A 19799-nucleotide genomic window follows, 5' to 3' on the forward strand; every position below is an offset into this window, starting at 1 on the left:
CAGCACTTTGTGGGTCTACCTTCAGTTTAAACCAGCATCTGCAGCTCCTTCCTCCACATGTGTCATATTTTACTCCACTTATGAAGTACAGTTCCAATGACACATGTTGAGCCTACAATTTGGAAGTCATTTCCCAGCAAAGGTTTACCTCACATTCTCCTGATAATATTTCTAAATACAGAACATTTTGAACAGGTAGCAATATTTTCTGTTGTCTGTAAGATTTTACTGGCAACATCACCTCCAGGTCTGTGCCTGTCTCTTCTTGATCAGTTCCAAATGATTTGAGTCAAGTGAGAAACTAGACAAACACAATTGTACTGCGTCTTAACAGGGCAAGGTGACCACAAAAGAACATTAATTGTCAACTCTGTGGTTATTAATTAATAGTTATTTTTATTTCACAAAATGCTGGAGTAACTCAGCAGGTCAGGCAGCATCTCAGGAGAGAAGGAATGGGTGACATTTCGGGTCGAGACCCTTCTTCAGACTGATGTCAGGGGGGCGGGACAAAGGAAGGATATAGGTGGAGACAGGAAGATAGAGGGAGAACTGGGAAGGGGGAGGGGAAGAGAGGGACAGAGGAACTATCTAAAGTTGGGGAAGTCAATGTTCATACCGCTGGGCTGTAAGCTGCCCAAGCGAAATATGAGGTGCTGTTCCTCCAATTTCCGGTGGGGCTCACTATGGCACTGGAGGAGGCCCATGACTGAAAGGTCAGACTGGGAGTGGGAGGGGGAGTTGAAGTGCTCAGCCACCGGGACATCAGGTTGGTTAAGGCGGACTGAGCGAAGGTGTTGAGCGAAACGATCGCCGAGCCTGTGTTTGGTTTCGCCGATGTAAAGAAGTTGACATCTAGAGCAGCAGATACAATAGATGAGGTTGGAGGAGGTGCAGGTGAACCTCTGTCTCACCTAGAAAGACTGTTTGGGTCCTTGGATGGAGTTGAGGGGGGAGGTAAAGGGACAGGTGTTGCATCTCCTGTGGTTGCAGGGGAAAGTGCCCGGGGATGGGGTGGTTTGGGTAGGAAGGGACGAGTGGACCAGAGAGTTATGGAGGGAACGGTCTCTGTGGAATGCAGAAAGGAGGGGATGGGAAGATGTGGCCAGTAGTGGGGTCCCGTTGTAGGTGACGGAAATGTTGGAGGATGATTTGTTGGATACGCTGGCTGATGGGGTGGAAGGTGAGAACGAGGGGGATTCTGTCCTTGTTACGAATGGGGAGAGGGGGAGCAAGAGCGGAGCTGCGGGATGTAGAAGAGGCCCTAGTGAGAGCCTCATCTATAACTCCCTGGTCCACTCGTCCCTTCCTACCCAAACCACCCCATCCCCGGGCACTTTTAGTTCTGGATGTTGGTAAGAGTTCAGCTTAGTTTATTTAGCTTAATTTATTGTCACAAGCTGGCCCCTTGCACACGCAGAACCTCAGACTGTAAACCACCACTGACCTATTTTGTTTTTCTAATGTTTTTTGAGGAGTTTAACTCTTGGTTACCAGGAAGGTTTGGAAATCACTGACTCTGCAAATAAGTCTTTGTTCTTTTTGATTTCTACTTTACTGCTTACATGGATAATAGTGAGTTTAACTGTTTAAAGGTTACAGATTGTAAGGTGAGGTGAGAATATTTCATAATTTGTATTCTCCAGGTATAGCGAGCTGATTTGTTTATCACTTGCACTCGTACTTTGGAAGCAACATATATAGAAGCTGAGACAATGTTAGTATTGAGTGCTGTTGCAAGCACATTTGATTCAGTTCAGTTCAGTTTAGTTTATTGTCACGTGTACCGAGGTACAGTGAAAAGCTTTTGTTGCGTGCTAACCAGTCAGCAGAAAGACAATACATGATTACAATCGATCCATTTACAGTGTATAGATACATGATAAGGGAATAACGTTTAGTGCAAGGTAAAGCCAGCAAATTCCAATCAAGGACCGCCCAAGGGTCACCAAAGAGGTTGTGGTAGGATGATTCAGTTGCCTGAATACAGCTGGGAAGAAACTATCCCTGAATCTGGCTGTGTGCATTTTCTAACACTGCCAAACTTTTCCACGATCAACAAGACACATATCAGCAGTGTGATTGAACAGTCTCCACTTCACTGGATGTTTATAGCTCCAACCCCCAAATCTTGGTTTGGGAACAGCTCCATCCAAGACCGCAAGAAATTACAGTGAATTGTGCACACAGCCCAGACCATCGCACAAACCAACCTCCCTTCCATTGACTCCATTGATACCTCACGCTGCCTCGGCAAGGCCAGTAGCATAATCAAGGTCGAGTCACACCCTGGCCACTCCCTCTTCTCCCCTCTCCCATCACGCTTGCAGTAATAGTTATTGGATCAAGAAACAAAGCTACCTACTTCATACAGCTCAGACCGCAAAGCTCTCATTGGATTGGAAGTCGTTGAATGTATGCAACCGTGTATTGACCTTTGTAGTGCAGAGATCTTCTGTGACTTTTTTTCAGATGGCCATTGTTTCGACGTGTATAAGTCAGTTGCATGCAACCTTTGTATAAACGTAGATGATTTTCTGTTAACTTTTAATTTGGATAACATAAAACATTTACATTAATAGAAAAATGTACATAGCTGAATTACGTCCCATTTCTTTTGTTCGTAACCAGTGCTTATGAATAACTTTGGGGAGATTTTGAATACAAATGTCAATGAATATTTTTAAGGCAGAGATAGATAGATTTGTGATTAGTACGGGTGTCAGGGGTTGTGGGGAGAAGACAGGAGAATGGGGTTAGGACAGAGAGATAGATCAGCCATGGTTGAATGGCGGAGTAGACTTGATGGGCCAGATGGTCTGATTCTACTCCTATCACTTATGACCTTATGACGTGCATAAATGAAAGGTGGCCATTAGGTTGGGAATGAGGCAAACACCAACATTTCAGCATTGGCACCAGAGCTTTTGAACCCATGGGGGCAGGCCACCAGCTTCAGGTAAATCAGATCCCCTTTCCTGACCCAGCATCCGCCTTGGAAGATACACTTAGGCATCATTCCCACTGGGAATGTGGCCAAATGATTTTCAGGTCTGCAGAGTCTGAAATGGAAATGCTAGGTTGTGGAAACAAATGCAACTTTGTTCAAAGAAATGTTGAGCATTTGGCTCAACAGTGGACCTGTTCCCCACATAAAGAGACAAGGCAGTGCACTGGGAGACTAAAACCCGCCAGAGCCGGTTATAACTTGGCCTTTGACAAGGTCTTCAGAAGCGCATAATCAAATTCCTGTTGAGACAGAGCTTTTCAAAGACGATGGAAGCACTTTGCGCAATTAGTTGATAAAAGCTAGTCGAGCCCCCCTGCGGCCTATTGAACTGAACAATTCATGCGAGAGTCTAGGGTGAACATAGACAATTGCAGCAATTTGGAAAATGTGTAGTTGGTCTCTTTCACATTACAGGACTTGAATTTCTTTGTGGGGGAGATGTGAATGTTTTCAACTGATTTGTTTATATCCCAATGCTTAATATTGTGCAAGTGCCACATTCGAAATGGCACACAACGATATGAGATACAGCCAAGTTGATCAAATGAAGAGAAATGGGCCTGTCATCACCTTGTCCTCCATTGCCAATGCCCCCTTCCTGAGAATCCTCTATTAACCACCAAGGTGCTGAACTTGGTGCAGAAAATGGGAACCGTGCCTGTCCACACCTAGCTCATAAACGCAACAAAGCATGAGGGCAATATAGATGTTTCAGGGCCGCTGAATAAAACTATCTCATCCTACTTTTTAAACTTAAAAGTATATATTGATTATAATGATAAGAAGGTATTTATTCACAAAATGCTGGAGTAACTCAGTAGGTCAGGCAGCATCTCAGGAGAGAAGGAATGGGTGACGTTTTGGGTCGACACCCTTCTTCAGACTGATTGACTGTCTCTTTTAAGGTGAGCTACACAGGAGCAAATTCCCCTTCACTGTATTCAATTTTTAAATACAATAAATAGGAGCTGGACTTGGTAGTGCTTTCAATTGTTTGGACGATATTGAATTTTCACAAATGCAGCATTTTGGGAGGGAAAGAATGAGTGACGTTTCGGGTTGAGACCCTTCTTCAGTTTTTAGTTCAGTTTAGAGATGCAGTGTGGAAACAGGCCCTTCGGCCCACCGAGTCCGCACCAACCAGCGATCCCCGCACATTAACACTATCTTACACACACTAGGGACGATTTTTACATTTATGCCAAGCCAATCAGCCTACAAACCTGTACGTCTTTGAAGTGTGGGAGGAAACCAAAGTTCTTGAAGAAAACCCACACAGGTCACAGGGAGAACGTACAAACTCCGTACATACAGTACCCGTAGCCAGGATCGAACCCGGGTCTCTGGCGCTGTAAAGGCAGCAACTCTACCGCTGTGCCACCGTGCCACTCTGTCCAAAGATCTTTAAAAGGTCGTAATTGTATTGCCTCTATAGATTATTCCAGATATGGACAGGCATCCGAGTTAAAAAGTTGCCCTAAAATATCTTCCCTTTCACCATAAGCCTATGCCCTCTAGTTTCAGATTCATCTGTCCTGGGAAAAAGATTACATTCATTCACTCTATCTAGGTACTTCATGATATAGTACACCTCAATAAGTTCACCCCTCAGCCTCCTATTTTCCAAGGCAAAGGTCCCAACAAATGCAACCTCTCCCTATAACTCAAGCCCGTAAGCCCAGGCCACATCCTGGTGAATTACATTTGCACCATTTCCAATTTAATGACATTCTCCCGATAGCTGGATCACTGGAACTGCACACGGTACTCCAAGTGTGGTCTCACCAATGAACTGCACACGGTATTCCAAGTGTGGTCTCACCAATGAACTGCACACGGTACTCCAAGTGTGGTCTCACCAATGAACTGCACACGGTACTCCAAGTGTGGTCTCACCAATGAACTGCACACGGTACTCCAAGTGTGGTCTCACCAATGACTTGAACATCTGCAGAATGATCTGTCCATGTTTGTTCTCGATACCTGTCCCGATGAATGCAAGCATGCCAAATGTCACCCATTCCTTCTATCCAGAGATGATGCCTGTCCCGCTGAGTTACTCCAGCATTTTGTGTCTATCTTCGGTGTAAACCAGCACCTACAGTTCCTTCCCATACATGTTGTCTCCTTCACCACACCATCCACCTGACTTGCCACATTTAGGGAACCAAGCACCTCCTTAGATTATGAAACCATGATGTTCTGTACTTCAAATCACGATGAGTTCATTTTTTTAATGTATGGGCTCTTAATGGAAATATTTTTACATCTTCCTGATAAATGGTATTACAAAACAATGTGAATAATGGATGACTCAAGAAGGAAATGATGTTTCACTTTGTTATTGTTGCAGCGTTTATAGTGTGGTAAATTGTGGGAAGGGATGTTGAAATCCTATTAAACCTTTGTCTTCTCCACAGCCTGGGTTGGTTCTCTCTCGATGGGGATGATATTCTTCTGTTCTCCTGTCGTCAGCATTTTCACTGACTGGCTTGGCTGCAGGAAGACTGCCATGGGTGGTACAGCAGTGGCATTTATTGGACTTCTCTCCAGCTCCTTTACAAAGTAAGACTGCATTTCTGACTTATTGCACACATACACACAAGCACTGGTACATAGACAAAAGACACACATTTAGTTTGGTTGAGAGATACAGCGCGGAAACAGGCCCTTCGGCCCACCGAGTCCACGACGACCTGTGATCGCCGCACATTAACGCTATCCTACGCACACTGGGGACAATTTACATTTTTATACCGAGCCAACAAACCTGTGTGCGAGGAAAGGGAAGATCTCGTAGAAAATCCACACAGGTCACGGAGGAAACGTACAAACTCCGTACAGGCAGCACCTGCAGTCAGGATTGAACCCGGGACCCAGGGCTCTGGCCACAGTGCTGCACAATAGACACATGAAACACATAAGCATGTGTAGGAAGGAACTGCAGATGCTGGTTTACACCGAAGACAGACACAAAAAGCTGGAGTAACTCAGCAGGTCAGGCAGCATCTCTGGAGAGAAGGAATGGGTGATGTTTCGGATTGAGACCCTTCTTCAGGGGAGAGGGAAATTAGAGATATGGAAGGGTTAGGTGTGAAATTGAGTGATCAAAGCAGATGGTGATCAAGGAAATGTAGAATGGTTTATTGTTAGCTATGGGGAAGGTGACAACAAGACATACAACCAAAATCAACCACAAAAATGAATATAAGCATGTTGAGTTAAATATTTTATCAATTTATTGGCAGAAACTGGCTAGGGGGCCTGATCAGCTGGGTTGATATCTGAATGAAACTGTATGTTGGCTGATGCCTCGCATGCCTCTGGAAGTTTAAGGAGTTGGCACTCTGATCTATCTCTGCCCCAACATTATGCCTTCATGCCCACCTGATCTGATGAAAAGCACTTTTTCTTCCATCCACATGGTTTTATCCCACTGACACATCCTTTCTGAATCGCTACATCATCGCGCGGCAGTTTAAATTAACGTGTCATTTTTCATGTAATATTCTCTATTTTTTAAATGATTGGTTTCTTAATTGATTTTTTAGTTACGCTTTTATGCATACACAAATAAAACACACACATAACAACGAAACTTACAACAGTGCAGTATACAGAACTATTAATGATGCAGTATACAGAACTATTTTCTTATTAAAACATTTTCCAATAACGTACATTATTGTCAATAAAATTATACCGTGTTTATGCCTTCATTTCTATACCTAATCCATTTTTCCTATTTTCTGTTCAACTCGTCTTCTTTCACTCTTAGAGAATATGTCATTTTCTCCATCACAAATATTTCCTGTACCATGTCTAACCATTGTCTAAGTCTGGGTGTGTCCGCTACAAGCCAGTTTCTTGTAATGGCCTTTCTGCCAGGATTTTAACCAAGTAATGATCTTCCTTCAGCACCACTGTAGTTATATTACCCAGGTATAAAATGGAACACTTCTTGGAGACTATATATCCTAATACCTCCTTTAATACTGAATTCACTCTGTCCCAAAATGGTTCTATTTTTGGGCAACTCCAGAAGATGTGTGCATGCTTTGCGTCTGTATGGCCACATTGCCTCCAGCATGTTTGTTGCCTTAGAATTTGCTTGCTTTTTATGTTAGGCATAATAAAGAAACGAATCAAAATTTTCCAATTAAATTCTCTCCATTTTTGTGAATTAGTGGATGTCTGTCGTGTTACATTCTTCTGCCATTCTTCTTCTGAGATTGTGATGTTCAATTCCTTTTCCCACTTAAATTTTACATAAAATATAGTTTTAGCTTGACATTCCATAAAGTTTAGAAATAATCCTTGATGTTTTTTGATGATACGCATTGACTATCACTTCTACCACTGGATTATTTTCTTCTGGTGCCTCCCTTTTTACTTTTTTGTTGTAATATTCTCTCAGTTGGAGGTATCTAAAGAAGTCTTGGTTCCAAAGTGCAAATCTGTCCTTCAAATCTTGAAAACTTCTTAGGTCTCCATTTTCAGTAACAGTACAAAATGCAGTCATTCCTTTTTTCATCCACTCTTTAAATGTTGAGTCATACATCCCTGGTTTAAATTCACTATCCAAAGCTATCCATCTTAACACTTTTTGTCCTTTATTCAATTTAAGTTGTCTGGTAAGAGTGAACCAGGTTTCTAAAGTAAATATCGTTATTGGATCGATTATACTCCTGATATGTCCAGGAAGCGCTTTTTCTCCCAAGAGTGTTTGGATGTGGAAGTCAGGGATATATGTCTCAATCTCTTTCCACCTCGTTATGTAGTTATCCTCGCACCAATTAATTAGTGGTCGAAGTTGGGCTCATAGAAATATAAAATTTGGAAGTGCCATTCCACCTTTGTCCTTTGGCAACTGGAGTGTAGTGTATCGAACTCTGGCCTTCTTTCCTCCCCAAATAAATCTAGATATTAATTTATCCCATTCTGTGAATTGTTTTAGTGGTATCTCTATTGGCAGAGATTGAAACAAGTACAATAGCCTTGGCAAAATATTCATTTTCACCACATTTATCTTACTACTAAAATCCATTGGGTAGGTCGACCATCTTTCTACATCCTACTTATGTTTTGGTTGATGAATTATAATTGGCCCCATACAACATTGATATATTTTTCATTATATATACCCCTAGGTATTTGATTGATTTTGAATCCCATTTAATATTATACTTTTGCTTGATTTCTTCTGGAGGAGCACAATTAAATAGGAGGATTTGAGTTTTTGAAATATTCAATTTATATCCTGCTTAGAAATTAAATGTCTCTATGATCCCCATCATCCTTGGAAAGGAGGTGTTTACATCCGTGAGATACATCATTACGTCATCTGCAAAAAGGCCAATTTTATGTTCTCCAAATCTTTTCAGCTTCTTGCCGCGATAAATGGGTTTCTTGTAAATGGGTTTCTTTTTTCAATTTAGTCATGACTTTGGCCCTCTTAATTGGATTACCCAAACCATTAACATTTAAAGACATCAGCTTAAGTCCTTGGCATTGCATCATTACACTTAGTATGATTGATTTCACTGTATCCCCTCAACTCAACACCAGAACCATTCTGAACAGCAAACCAGAACATATCACCAAACAAAGGTGTTTTGCCTGGCAAAACAAAACAAAATATCAAAACATAGATGGACTCCCAGAAAAGGGTATTCTCTCTCCACCATAGATCCCGAATCCCTTTGTAAATTGAGGGGGGAAGCCGAACACTAAGAACGGGCCCTCTCCTGGATAAGGGGACTAACCCTCCATGGGTCCCTCCACTCATTCTAGCTCTAATACTTCGCTAATCTCCCTAACAGTCGGATTTATCTGGTACAAAAAGTTGTATTAAATCAACATTAATCACACTCACATGAGGTCTGTGATGCTTGGTGATATTCTTAGAACCAGGCTTATAAACGGATTTGTCTATGCATGCGCACTTATTTGTAAACCTAGGATTCCATAAGAACTCAGTATTCTAACATATTGACCACTGTATTATCCATGTCTATGCGTATGATATTAAATGATTGGTTTCTAAACGCAAGACACAAAAGACTTCAGCTGTTGGAATTTGGAACAAAAACTAAACTGCTGGAGAAACCCTGCAGGCCATTGCAGCATCTGTCGAGGCAAAGGGAAGGGTAATGTTTTGGTTTGAGATCTTGCAACAGGAAGAATGTATAGGGGAGGTAGCCAGAATAGAGCAAAGACAGTTCTAATTACTTGACTTGACTTGCTCACAGCAGTGTAGTGTAGGTTTACTAGACCCCTGAGCTGAGGTGCAGGTACAGCTGGCAGTGAAGAAAGCTGATGGCATGTTGGCCTTCATAACGAGAGGATTTGAGTACAGGAGCAAAGAAGTCCTATAGTTGTTGTATAGGGCCCTGGTGAGACCACATCTGGAGTATTGTGTGCAGTTTTGGTCTCCTAATTTGAGGAAGGACGTCCTTGTTATTGAGACAGTGCAGCATAGGTTCACGAGGTTAATCCCTGGGATGGAGGGACTGTCATATGAGGAAAGACTGGGCTTGTATTCACTGGAGTTTAGAAGGATGAGAGGGGATCTTATAGAGACGTATAAAATTATAAAAGGACTGGACAAGCTAAATGCAGGAAAAATGTTCCCAATGTTGGGGGAGTCCAGAACCAGGGGGCACAGTCTAAGAAAAAAGGGGAGGCCATTTAAAACTGAGGTGAGAAGAAACTTTTTCACCCAGAGAGTTGTGAATTTGTGGAATTCTCTGCCACAGAAGGCAGTAGTGGCCCATTCACTGGATGAATTTAGAAGAGAGTTAGATAGAGCTCTACGGGCTAGTGGAATCAAGGGATATGGGGAGAAGGCAGGCAAAGGTTACTGATTGTGGATGATCAGCCATGATCACATTGAGTGGCGGTGCTGGCTCGAAGGGCCAAATGGCCTCCTCCTGCACCTATTTTGTATGTTTCTGTATCTTTTATGTGAAAGATCGTACTGACCTAGAACCCATTTGGACCGCTGGATGAAAGGGGAATCAAGGGTCATGGGGTCACAGGCAGCATGATGGAATTGAGGCTAGCTGTCAGTTCAGCCACAATCTTATTGATGAAGAGAATGAGGTTAAGGGGTTGCATTGAGTCCTAATACTATTGCCAGCAATAGAAATCATGCAGTTCATTCATGCATCCTGTGTCCTGCACATTACATAAGAACATAATAGATAGGAGCACCAGTGCATTGAGTCTGCCCCACAATTAAACAAGATCATGGCTGCTCTTCTACCGCAACATAATGACCACATCCTACCCTAAGGTATTTATTCACAAAATGCTGGAGTAACTCAGCAGGTCAGGCAGCATCTCAGGAGAGAAGGAATGGGTGACGTTTTGGGTCGAGACCCTTAGAAGGGTCTCGACCCGAAAGCTCACCCATTCCTTCTCTCCTGAGATGCTGCCTGTCCTGCTGAGTTACTCCAGCATTTTGTGAATAAATACCTTTGATTTGTACCAGCATCTGCAGTTATTTTCTTACACATCCTACTCTAATATGCATTGATTCTTCCAAAGTCTGAAAATGTATTAATGATTGTGCCACCTCTGCTCTTCGTAGTAGAGAATTCCAGGCAAGCACCACCCTTTGAATGGAGAAATGTCTCCACATTTAAGTTCTAAATAGTCGACTGCCCTCATTTTGAGGCTGTGACTTCCCGGTTCTGGACTTCTCAGCCAGAGGAACCAGCCTCCCCACATCTACCCCTGCACAAAAAGATGACATTAGTTGGCAGAAGGAGTGCCAAGTTGCCATCTGAAACTTGAGGTCTCAAGGGCTTTGGTGGGCAAAAGCTGCTGTTTTAAAATCTGCTCCAATAATTAGATTATGAAGGAATAAGACTGTACATTTGTAAATTTGGATTTTCAGTGGAAAAGATCGGGCGGCACAGTGGTGCAGCAGGTAGAGCTGCTGCCTCGTGGCACCAGAGACCCGGCTTACATCCTGACCTCGAGTGCTGCCTTTGTGGAGTTTGCACATTCTCAATAGACAATAGGCAATAGACAATATTCACTGTATCTATATATCAAGGAAAATGTAGAATAGACCATTGTTAGCTGGGAGAAGATGACAACAAAGCAGACAGAGATACAATGTAATCAGAGGGACAGTCTTTCTGTCCTGGGCCTCCTCTATTGTCAGAGTGAGGTCCAGCGCAAATTGGAGGAACAGCACCTCATATTCCGCTTGGGCAGCTTACACCCCAGCGGTATGAATATTGACTTTTCTAACTTCAAGTAACCCTTGCTTTATCTCTCTCCATCCCTCCCCCTTCCCAGTTCTCCGACCAGTCTGACTGTCCCTCTGATTATATTGGTCTCCGTCTGCTTTGTGGTCACCTTTTCCTAGCTAACAATGGTCTATTCTACATATTCCTTGATCTGCATCTCTTTTGATCTCTGACTCCTCCTCATCTCTATAACTCCCTCTCCCCTGATGCTCAGTCTGAAGAAGGGTCTCGACCCGAAACGTCATCCATTCCTTTTCCCCAGAGATGCTGCCTGTCCCGCTGAGCTACTCCGGCATTTTGTGCCTATCAAAGTTTAATTTTGTCCTACATCCCTAATTGTCCACACGCAAGTGATGAAGAGCCACCTTCTTCAACCATTGTGTTTTGAATCTCCACCTATAGTGCTGTTGGGAATTTCACATTTGACTAATCGACTCCTTGGTATTCCAAAGGTGTGCAATCTATAGGTGGTGTCTTAGACAATAGACAATTGGTGCAGGAGGAGGCCATTCGGCTCTTCAAGCCAGCACTGCCATTCACTGTGATCATGGCTGATCATCCACAATTAGTACCTCGTTCCTGCCTTCTCCCCATATCCCATGACTCTGCTATCTTTAAGAGTTCTATCTAGCTCTCACTTGAAAGCATCCAGAGAATTGGCCTCCACTGCCTTCTGAGGCAGAGAATTCCACAGATTCACAACTCTCTGGGTGAAAAAGTTTTTCCTCATCTCCGTTCTAAATGGCCTACCCCTTATTCTTAAACTGTGGCCCCTGGTTCTGGACTCCCCCAACATTGGGAACATGTTTCCTGCCTCAAGAGTATCCTATCCCTTAATGATCTCATATGTCTTGTCCATGTTGCCTTTCTCTTTCTAAATGGCAGAGATTGCAGATTTGGGTGATACTGTTGTGGAAGCCCTTGTCAATGGTTCATTTGGCAGCCATGACATGCCAGGGGCGAAGTTGGTGAATATTTAAGATGATGAATGAGCTGGCGATCAAGCAGTCCTGGATGGTGTCAAGTGGGAGGGGAGTCTACAGGTTGTGGTGTAATGGTATACCTTTGCCTCTCTTGGTGGTAGTGACTGCAGACTTGGGAGGCAGAGTAGTGATTGGGGCAGCCCGGGTGAATAACTGCACCATGTTGCTGGAGGGGATGGATGTTTGGGCTGGAGGATGAGGTGCCAGTTAGGTGCGCTAGTTTTTTTCTAGTTGATTGCAAGCTTCTTGGGTGTTGTTGGAATTCCACAGAGCCTTTGCAGTCCAGACTTGTGCCTTGCAAATGATAGCAAAAGGTTTGATCTGTCAGGCAGTGAATCACCATCCTCAGGATACCCAGCCTGAGACCTGGTCTTGTGGCCACAGTGCTTGTGGATGTTGAGCTGCAGGTCAGTGGCAATCCCCACAATGTTCATTAATAGTGGGGCAATGGTAATTGGAGCTTTCTGAGGCTGGTAGTGCTGCTGGAAGGATACGGCATGTCATAAGGTCATAAGTGATAGGAGCAGAATTAGGCCATTCGGCCCATCAAGTCAACTCTGCCATTCAATCATGGCTGATCTATCTTTCCCTCCTAACCCCATTCTCCTGCCTTCTTCCTATAACCCCTGACACCCCTAAAAGAGGATTAATTGACCTTGACAACTGATTCCAGCGTCCAGGTCCACAGGGCTTGGGTCTTGCCATTGGAGAAGCTGCTGCCACTGCCTCTGAGCGTGTGTGTGGGTGACCTCCTCTTCCTTACCCTTTAACCCATTCCTTCTCTCCAGAGATGCTGCCTGTCTGGCTGAGTTAGTCCTGCGTGTTGCGTCCATCTCCCACCTTGCCCCTTCCTTTACAGCGCTGCATTGTGTTCCATCAGCACATGTCTACAACGTGGCAACAAACACCCGGATCCTGCAGCCCACCAATGTCAACATGAGCCATCACTAGATCCCATAAACCAGGAGCTCTGCCTTTGATGGCCTGCACTGTGAGATGGTGCCACAGCTGGGCCCCTTTGTCATTCGCTGCAGTGCAATGTTCTGTTTTACCATTGCCGCATTTAATGCGTGTAGCTGTGGCAGTAACACCATTAGCTTCGTAAACTAAATACACGAGAGTAGCAGCCAGCAGCCCCGGTTTAAGCTTTTCTTTCTCTTCCCCCAATCCGGCCCCTTGCGCACACAGAACCTCAGACTGTAATCCATTTCACTGACCTATTTTGTTTTTCTAATGTTCTGTGAGGAGTTTAACTCTTGGTTACCAGGAAGGTTTGGAAATCACTGACTGCAAGTAACTCTTTGTTCTTTTTGATTTCGACTTTACTGCTTACATGGATAATAGTGAGTTTAACTGTTTAAAGGTTACAGATTTTAAGGTGAGGTGAGAATATTTCTTAAATTGCATTCTCGAGCTGATTTGATTATCACTTGGACCCATACTTTGGAAGCAACATATAGAGAAGCTGAGACAATGTTAGTATTGAGTGCTGATGCAAGCACATTTGATTCAGTTCAGTTCAATAAAGTATGATTATGATTATGATTACGGTGATAATAAAATGGGATTAGTGTTTGACAGCTGACATTGGCTGGACAAAGAACCTTTCACTGTGCTCCATAGCTGTGAAGGTTGCTGATGGTAAAGTTCCACTCCAGCTAGTGGTTGTGGTGCAGGTGAAGTGGTGCTTGTTCTGCAAGAGTGCTTGTCAAGAACATAGAAGTTTAATGTTCCGATTGATAAAGTACACACGAAATTGCTGTGGCTTTTCACAAATCATTTAGTTTACTTTAGAGATACCGCGTGGAAACAGGCCCTTCGGCCCACCGAGTCTACGCCAGCCAGCAATCACCCCGTACACTACCACTATCCGACATGCGAGGGACAATTTACAATTTTTACTGACGACAATTAAACTACAAACCTGTACATCTTTGGAGTGTGGGAGGAAACCGAAGCTCCTGGAGAAAGCCCACGCGGTCCCAGGGAGAACGTACAAACTCCGTACAGACAGCACCCGTAGTCAGGATCAAACCCGGGTCTCTGGCGCTGATAGGCAGCAACTCTACCGCTGTGCCACCGTGCCGCCCTGTGCTATTTCTGTGAGTCTTTTTGTGGAATACATCAATGGTAGCTTGGCTCATACAACCAACATCTGTTGATGAGTCAGCTTTGGTGCGATTCCTATTCTCATCAATTACAATTTCCTCCACCTGACCGGAAATCGCAGCAATGCATAAACTGGATTGTTGGAAACATACACCAGACCAATGGGTTTATGGAGAGCTTAAAATTTCAGATAGGTTCCTATGTTGGGACTGGTTCGGGTCACATTTGTCTGCTGACTAGCTCTTATATTTCAATGCTTATTTCATATTCACAACATTTGTTGAGCTCTGTTTTACTTCAAACGTGTGCTTTCCTTCCTTGTGCATTTTGTAAACCACAAGACCAGGTCTACATGGAACATCTCCCTGGATGTCAACATCTGATTTCAGCCCTTAACTGCTGCAAACCCATCACTGGTCACTCAACCTGTCCACGATTATGGCTTGTGACCTCCCCAACCAAACTGAATAACGAATGGGGTCGTAATTTTCCATTTAGATGCCAAACGGAGATGAGGAAAAACCTTTTTAGAATGGAGATGAGGAAAAACTTTTTTAGAACGGAGATGAGGAAAAACTTTTTCAGTCAGAGAGTTGTGAATCTGTGGAATTCTCTGCCTCAGAAGGCAGTGGAGGCCAATTCTCTGAATGCATTCAAGAGAGAGCTAGATAGAGCTCTTAAGGATAGCGGAGTCAGGGGGTATGGGGAGAAGGCAGGAACGGGGTACTGATTGAGAATGATCAGCCATGATCACATTGAATGGTGGTGCTGACTCAAAGGGCCGAATGGCCTCCTCCTGCACCTATTGTCTATAACACCCTCTAAATGCATGTCCAACATACTTAGTAGACTTTTTTTTTAATGCCTCTATGATTTTGTTCTTTGGTTGCTCATAACAGAGACTGCTCACTGCTTTCTGTGGTCTCCATGGCGATCCTGGAGAGTTAGCAATGGAACTTAAAACAATATTATTATTAGGATCGGTGAAGCAGAAGAATCAGTGAGACTGTGGGGATTTTGCGTGTCCTTCTCATAATAGCCAGCAGATCCATTAGTGGATGTGTGAACTTTGAAAAGCATTGAAGTGTCAAATCAAAGGGCTAAAGATGAGGCTCTCACTCGGGCCTCTTCTATATCCCGCAGCTCCGCTCTTGCACCCCCTCCCCCCATTCGTAACAAGGACAGAAACCCCCTTGTCCTCACCTTCCACCCCACCAGCCAGCATATCCAACAAATCATCCTCCAACATTTACGTCACCTCCTGGCCATATCTTCCCATCTCTTCCCCTTTCTGCTTTCCGCAGAGACCGTTCCCTCCGTAACTCCCTGGTCCACTGGTCCATTCCTACCCAAACCACCCCCTCCCCAGGCACTTTCCCCAGCAAACTCAAGAGATGCAACACCTGTCCCTTTACCTCCCCCCTCGACTCCATCCAAGGACCCAAACAGTCTTTCCAGGTGAGGTAGAGGTTCGCCTGCACCTCCTCCAACCCCATCTATTGTATCCGCTGCTCTAGATGTCAATTTTATTACATCGGCGAAACCAAACGCAGGCTCGGTGATCTTTTTGCTCACCACCTTCGCTCAGTCCGCCTTAACCAACCTGATCTCCCGGTGGCTGAGCACTTCAATTCCCCCTCCCACCCCCAGTCTGACCTTTCTGTCATGGGCCTCCTCCAGTGTCGTAGTGAGGCCCACCGCAAATTGGAGGAACAGCACCTCATATTTAGCTTGGGCAGCTTACAGCCCAGCGGTATGAACATTGACTTCTCTAACTTTAGATAGTTCCTCTGTCCCTCTCTTCCCCTCCCCCTTCCCAGTTCTCCCACTGTCTTCCTGTCTCCACCTATATCCTTTCTTTGTACCGCCCCTCCCACCCCCCGACATCAGTCTGAAGAAGGGTCTCGACCCGAAACGTCACCCATTCCTTCTCTCCAGAGATGCTGCCTGACCCGCTGAGTTACTCCAACATTTTGTAATGCCTTCGATTTGTACCAGCATCTGCAGTTATTTTCCTGCACCTACATGCACATGCACATACACACACATGCATGTACATACACACATGCACGTACACACATACATGCACGTACACACATACACACACACATGCACGTACACACACGCACATACACACACATGCATGTACATACATGCATGTACATACACACACATGCATGTACATACATGCATGTGCATACATGCACGTGCACACATACATGCACGCACACATACATGCACATACACACACCCACATGTATGTACACACATACACACACACACATGCATGTATACACGCATACATATGTATATATACACACGCACACACATATAAAAGAGTAATGTATTTATGTCAGAGAGATGGAATTGTTTCACAGTCTGGTGAAGTGAATGTCAGTGATTTGAGTTTGTGCCAGAGGCAGTGACATGATTGATGTTCAGTCACATGTTTCATGCCTGAGCCCTCTGCATCCTTTTGGCATTCTGGACAATATTTTACATTTTCAAAGAAGAATAAGAAACATCCACTGAGGTGATTGTTTTCTGGTTGGGAACCGTAGCATGTCACGGCTTGGAGGGATGGCATTTTCTCTGGCACGCTACGCTGCCTGGAATGGAGAAATGCAATAATCCCCCACCCTGCTCTTTCCCCAGAACCCTGTAAACATTGTCTCTTTAGATATCGATCAATTTCTTGTTTAAAAAGAGGTAGCTTCATAACTGCGTCATGCCCAGCCTTGATGTTGTGCCAGCAGGGCGTACTCTTTCACGTCACCCACTTTCTCTGATAATCCATGCTTGATAAAAACACACTCACTGGTTTCACCCTCTGCACACTCAGTTTATCCACGTGGTTGCGTGTGCCCGTTCTGGCTCTTTGAGAAAGATAGCTAATTCGTTTCACTCTCCTGTTCTTCCAGAACTTTCCAAATGTTTTTTTTCCCTTCAAGTATTTATTCAAGTAACCTTTAAAAGTCATCAGCACATTTATTTACATTTCACAGCACAGCTAGGCCAAGTGAACAGGTTTTTCGCGAATGAAAAACATTTCCCCATGTTGCTTGGGGTTGCTGTGCCAACCACCTTAAGTTGGCACATTTAAGTCAACAGTATTCTTTAATAAATGCGCAGAGTTGGAGGGAGGCGTGGAGGCAAGACTTTCCGAAGCTGCTCCCTCCTCTCACCAGGACCTGGAGTCATTGTGGGCTACTGTACAGCTCCCCATCTCTCTCAATTAGCCCTTCTTTAGTTGCCCATATACGATAACTGGGGACTATTTAATCATGCAGGAGTCTTTGCATTGTAATTGAGTAATGCAATTACTGGATATACCCTCAAATGACTTTTGGGAAAGTTAAGGTGTGGTGGTTGGAATGGATACATCTGCAGTGCTTGCGCAAATGAACTGGCATTGTTTTCAAAGTAGTATCATTGCTGAAGAGAGATCTTGGTGCAGTCACACCCTGCAATTAATAAACAATACTTCCTTATTTTGAGTCCCTATTTGAACTTCAGGCATGCAGCCTCTCACCACCTCTCACCATCAGTACGCTGTTCCTGCCTTCTCCCCATACTCCCTGACTTCACTATCCTTAAGAGCTCTATCTAGCTCTCTCTTGAATGCATTCAGAGAATTGGCCTCCACTGCCTTCTGAGGCAGAGAACTCCACAGATTTACAACTCTCTGACTGAAAAAGTTTTTCCTCATCTCAGTTCTAATCTGACTGAAAAAGTTTTTCCACATCTCAGTTCTAAATGGGTTCATTTATTCTTGGGTAACAATTATTAACCAGAGTGATCTGACAAATTTAAATATGTTTTTCTATTCTGTTTTGTAGTTTTAGCACAATCCGCAGGCGTTGCCACTTTCATTTCACTGCACATCTTGTTTTTGTATGTGACAAATAAAGTTGACTTGACTTGACTTGAATTCAGTCCTGAATTTGGCAGCGTCTCCGAGCACTGGTGAGATGTCTGTGTGAAGGCCTGAGTTCCAAACCTGCGCGCTGGGCAATGCTGGGATTTCCCTGTGTGCTTTAATAGAGTCAAAGTCTACGCAGCATGGAAATAGATCCTTCAGCACACCTTGTCCGTGCTGACCCAGGTGGCATTGTGTGCTACCCCCTTTTGCCAATATTTGCTCCATACCCTCCAAACCATTCCTATCCATATATCTGGCAAAATGTCTTTAGTTTAGTTTAGTTTAGAGATACAGTGCGGAAGCAGGCCCTTTCTGCCCACCGGGTCCGCGCCGACCAGCGATCCCCGCACATTAACACTATCCTACACCCACTAGGGACAATTTTTACATTTACCAAGCCAATTAACCTACAGACCTGTACGTCTTTGGAGTGTGGGAGGAAACTGAAGATCTCGGAGAAAACCCACGCAGGTCACGGGGAGAACGTACATATTGAATGGCATAATTGTGTCTGCCTCTAGAGCTTCCTCTGGCAGCTTGTTCTAGATATGGACCGCGCTCTGAGGGAAAGGGTTGCCCCTGAGGTCCTTCTTAAATCTCTCCTAATGAGTGTCGGACTAGAAAGAACGGTGGGTGAGAACTTGTTGCAATCACTCAGCAGTTGCACTCGGAATCTGCCCCTCAATCCTTGTGCGGCAACAACAAGTGGCGCAGCGGTAGAGTTGCTGCCTTACAGCGCTAGAGACCTGGGTTCAATCCTGACTACGGGTGCTTGTCTGTATGGAGTTTGTACGTTCTCCCTGTGACCTGCGTACGTTTTCTACAGGAGCTCTGGTTCTCACCGGGAGCTCTGGTTTCCTCCCTCACTCCAAAGACGTGCAGGTTTGTAGGTTAATTGGCTTGATATAAATGTAAATTGTCCCTTGGATAATGTTAGTGTGCAGGGATCGTTGGTCGGCGCGGACTTGGTGGGCCGAAAGGCCTGTTTTTGTGCTGTATCTCTAAACTAAACTAAAACTGTGGCAGCTTAGATCTGATGAAAGAATATACATGAAGAGAGAGGAGTTGGACACAAAATGCTGGAGTAACTCAGTGGGACAAGCAGCTTCTTCGGAGAAAAGCAATAGACGATGTTTGGGGTGATACCTTCTGACAGAGAGTTGGGGGGAGGGAAACTAGAGATATGAAGAGGTTCAAAACAAATCAGAGTCGATACCGATCACCAAAGAGAGGTGGAGCCCACAGTGGTCCATTGTTGGCTTTGGAAGAGGTGATAACAGTATGAATGCGAACAGTGGAATTGGCAGGATGACCAGGGTGGGGGGGGGGGGGGGGGGGGGCAGAATGCAATGGAGTTAGAGAAGTCAATGTTCATACCGCTGGGGTGTAAGCTGCCCAAGCGAAATACGAGGTGCTGTTCCTCCAATTTGCGTGTGGCCTCACTCTGACAGGAGTGGAGAGGAGTTGTTGATGTGCAGGGTAGTTGGCGTGTGGCTTCACTCTGACAGGAG

General features: G+C 44.4%; 1 protein-coding gene across 1 annotated transcript in view; it reads left to right on the forward strand.

Annotated features, from left to right (window-relative positions):
• The window catches only part of slc16a2 (solute carrier family 16 member 2), a 73701-nt gene that overhangs the window by 17512 nt on the left and 36390 nt on the right, over positions 1-19799 (forward strand). The window contains exon 2 of the mRNA XM_078412111.1: positions 5431-5575. Within this exon, the coding sequence (XP_078268237.1) occupies positions 5431-5575 (145 nt within the window). The remainder of the gene's footprint in view (positions 1-5430; positions 5576-19799) is intronic.

The sequence above is a fragment of the Rhinoraja longicauda genome, chromosome 15, assembly GCF_053455715.1.
Source record: "Rhinoraja longicauda isolate Sanriku21f chromosome 15, sRhiLon1.1, whole genome shotgun sequence".
In the NCBI taxonomy this organism is placed as follows: Eukaryota; Metazoa; Chordata; class Chondrichthyes; order Rajiformes; family Arhynchobatidae; genus Rhinoraja; species Rhinoraja longicauda.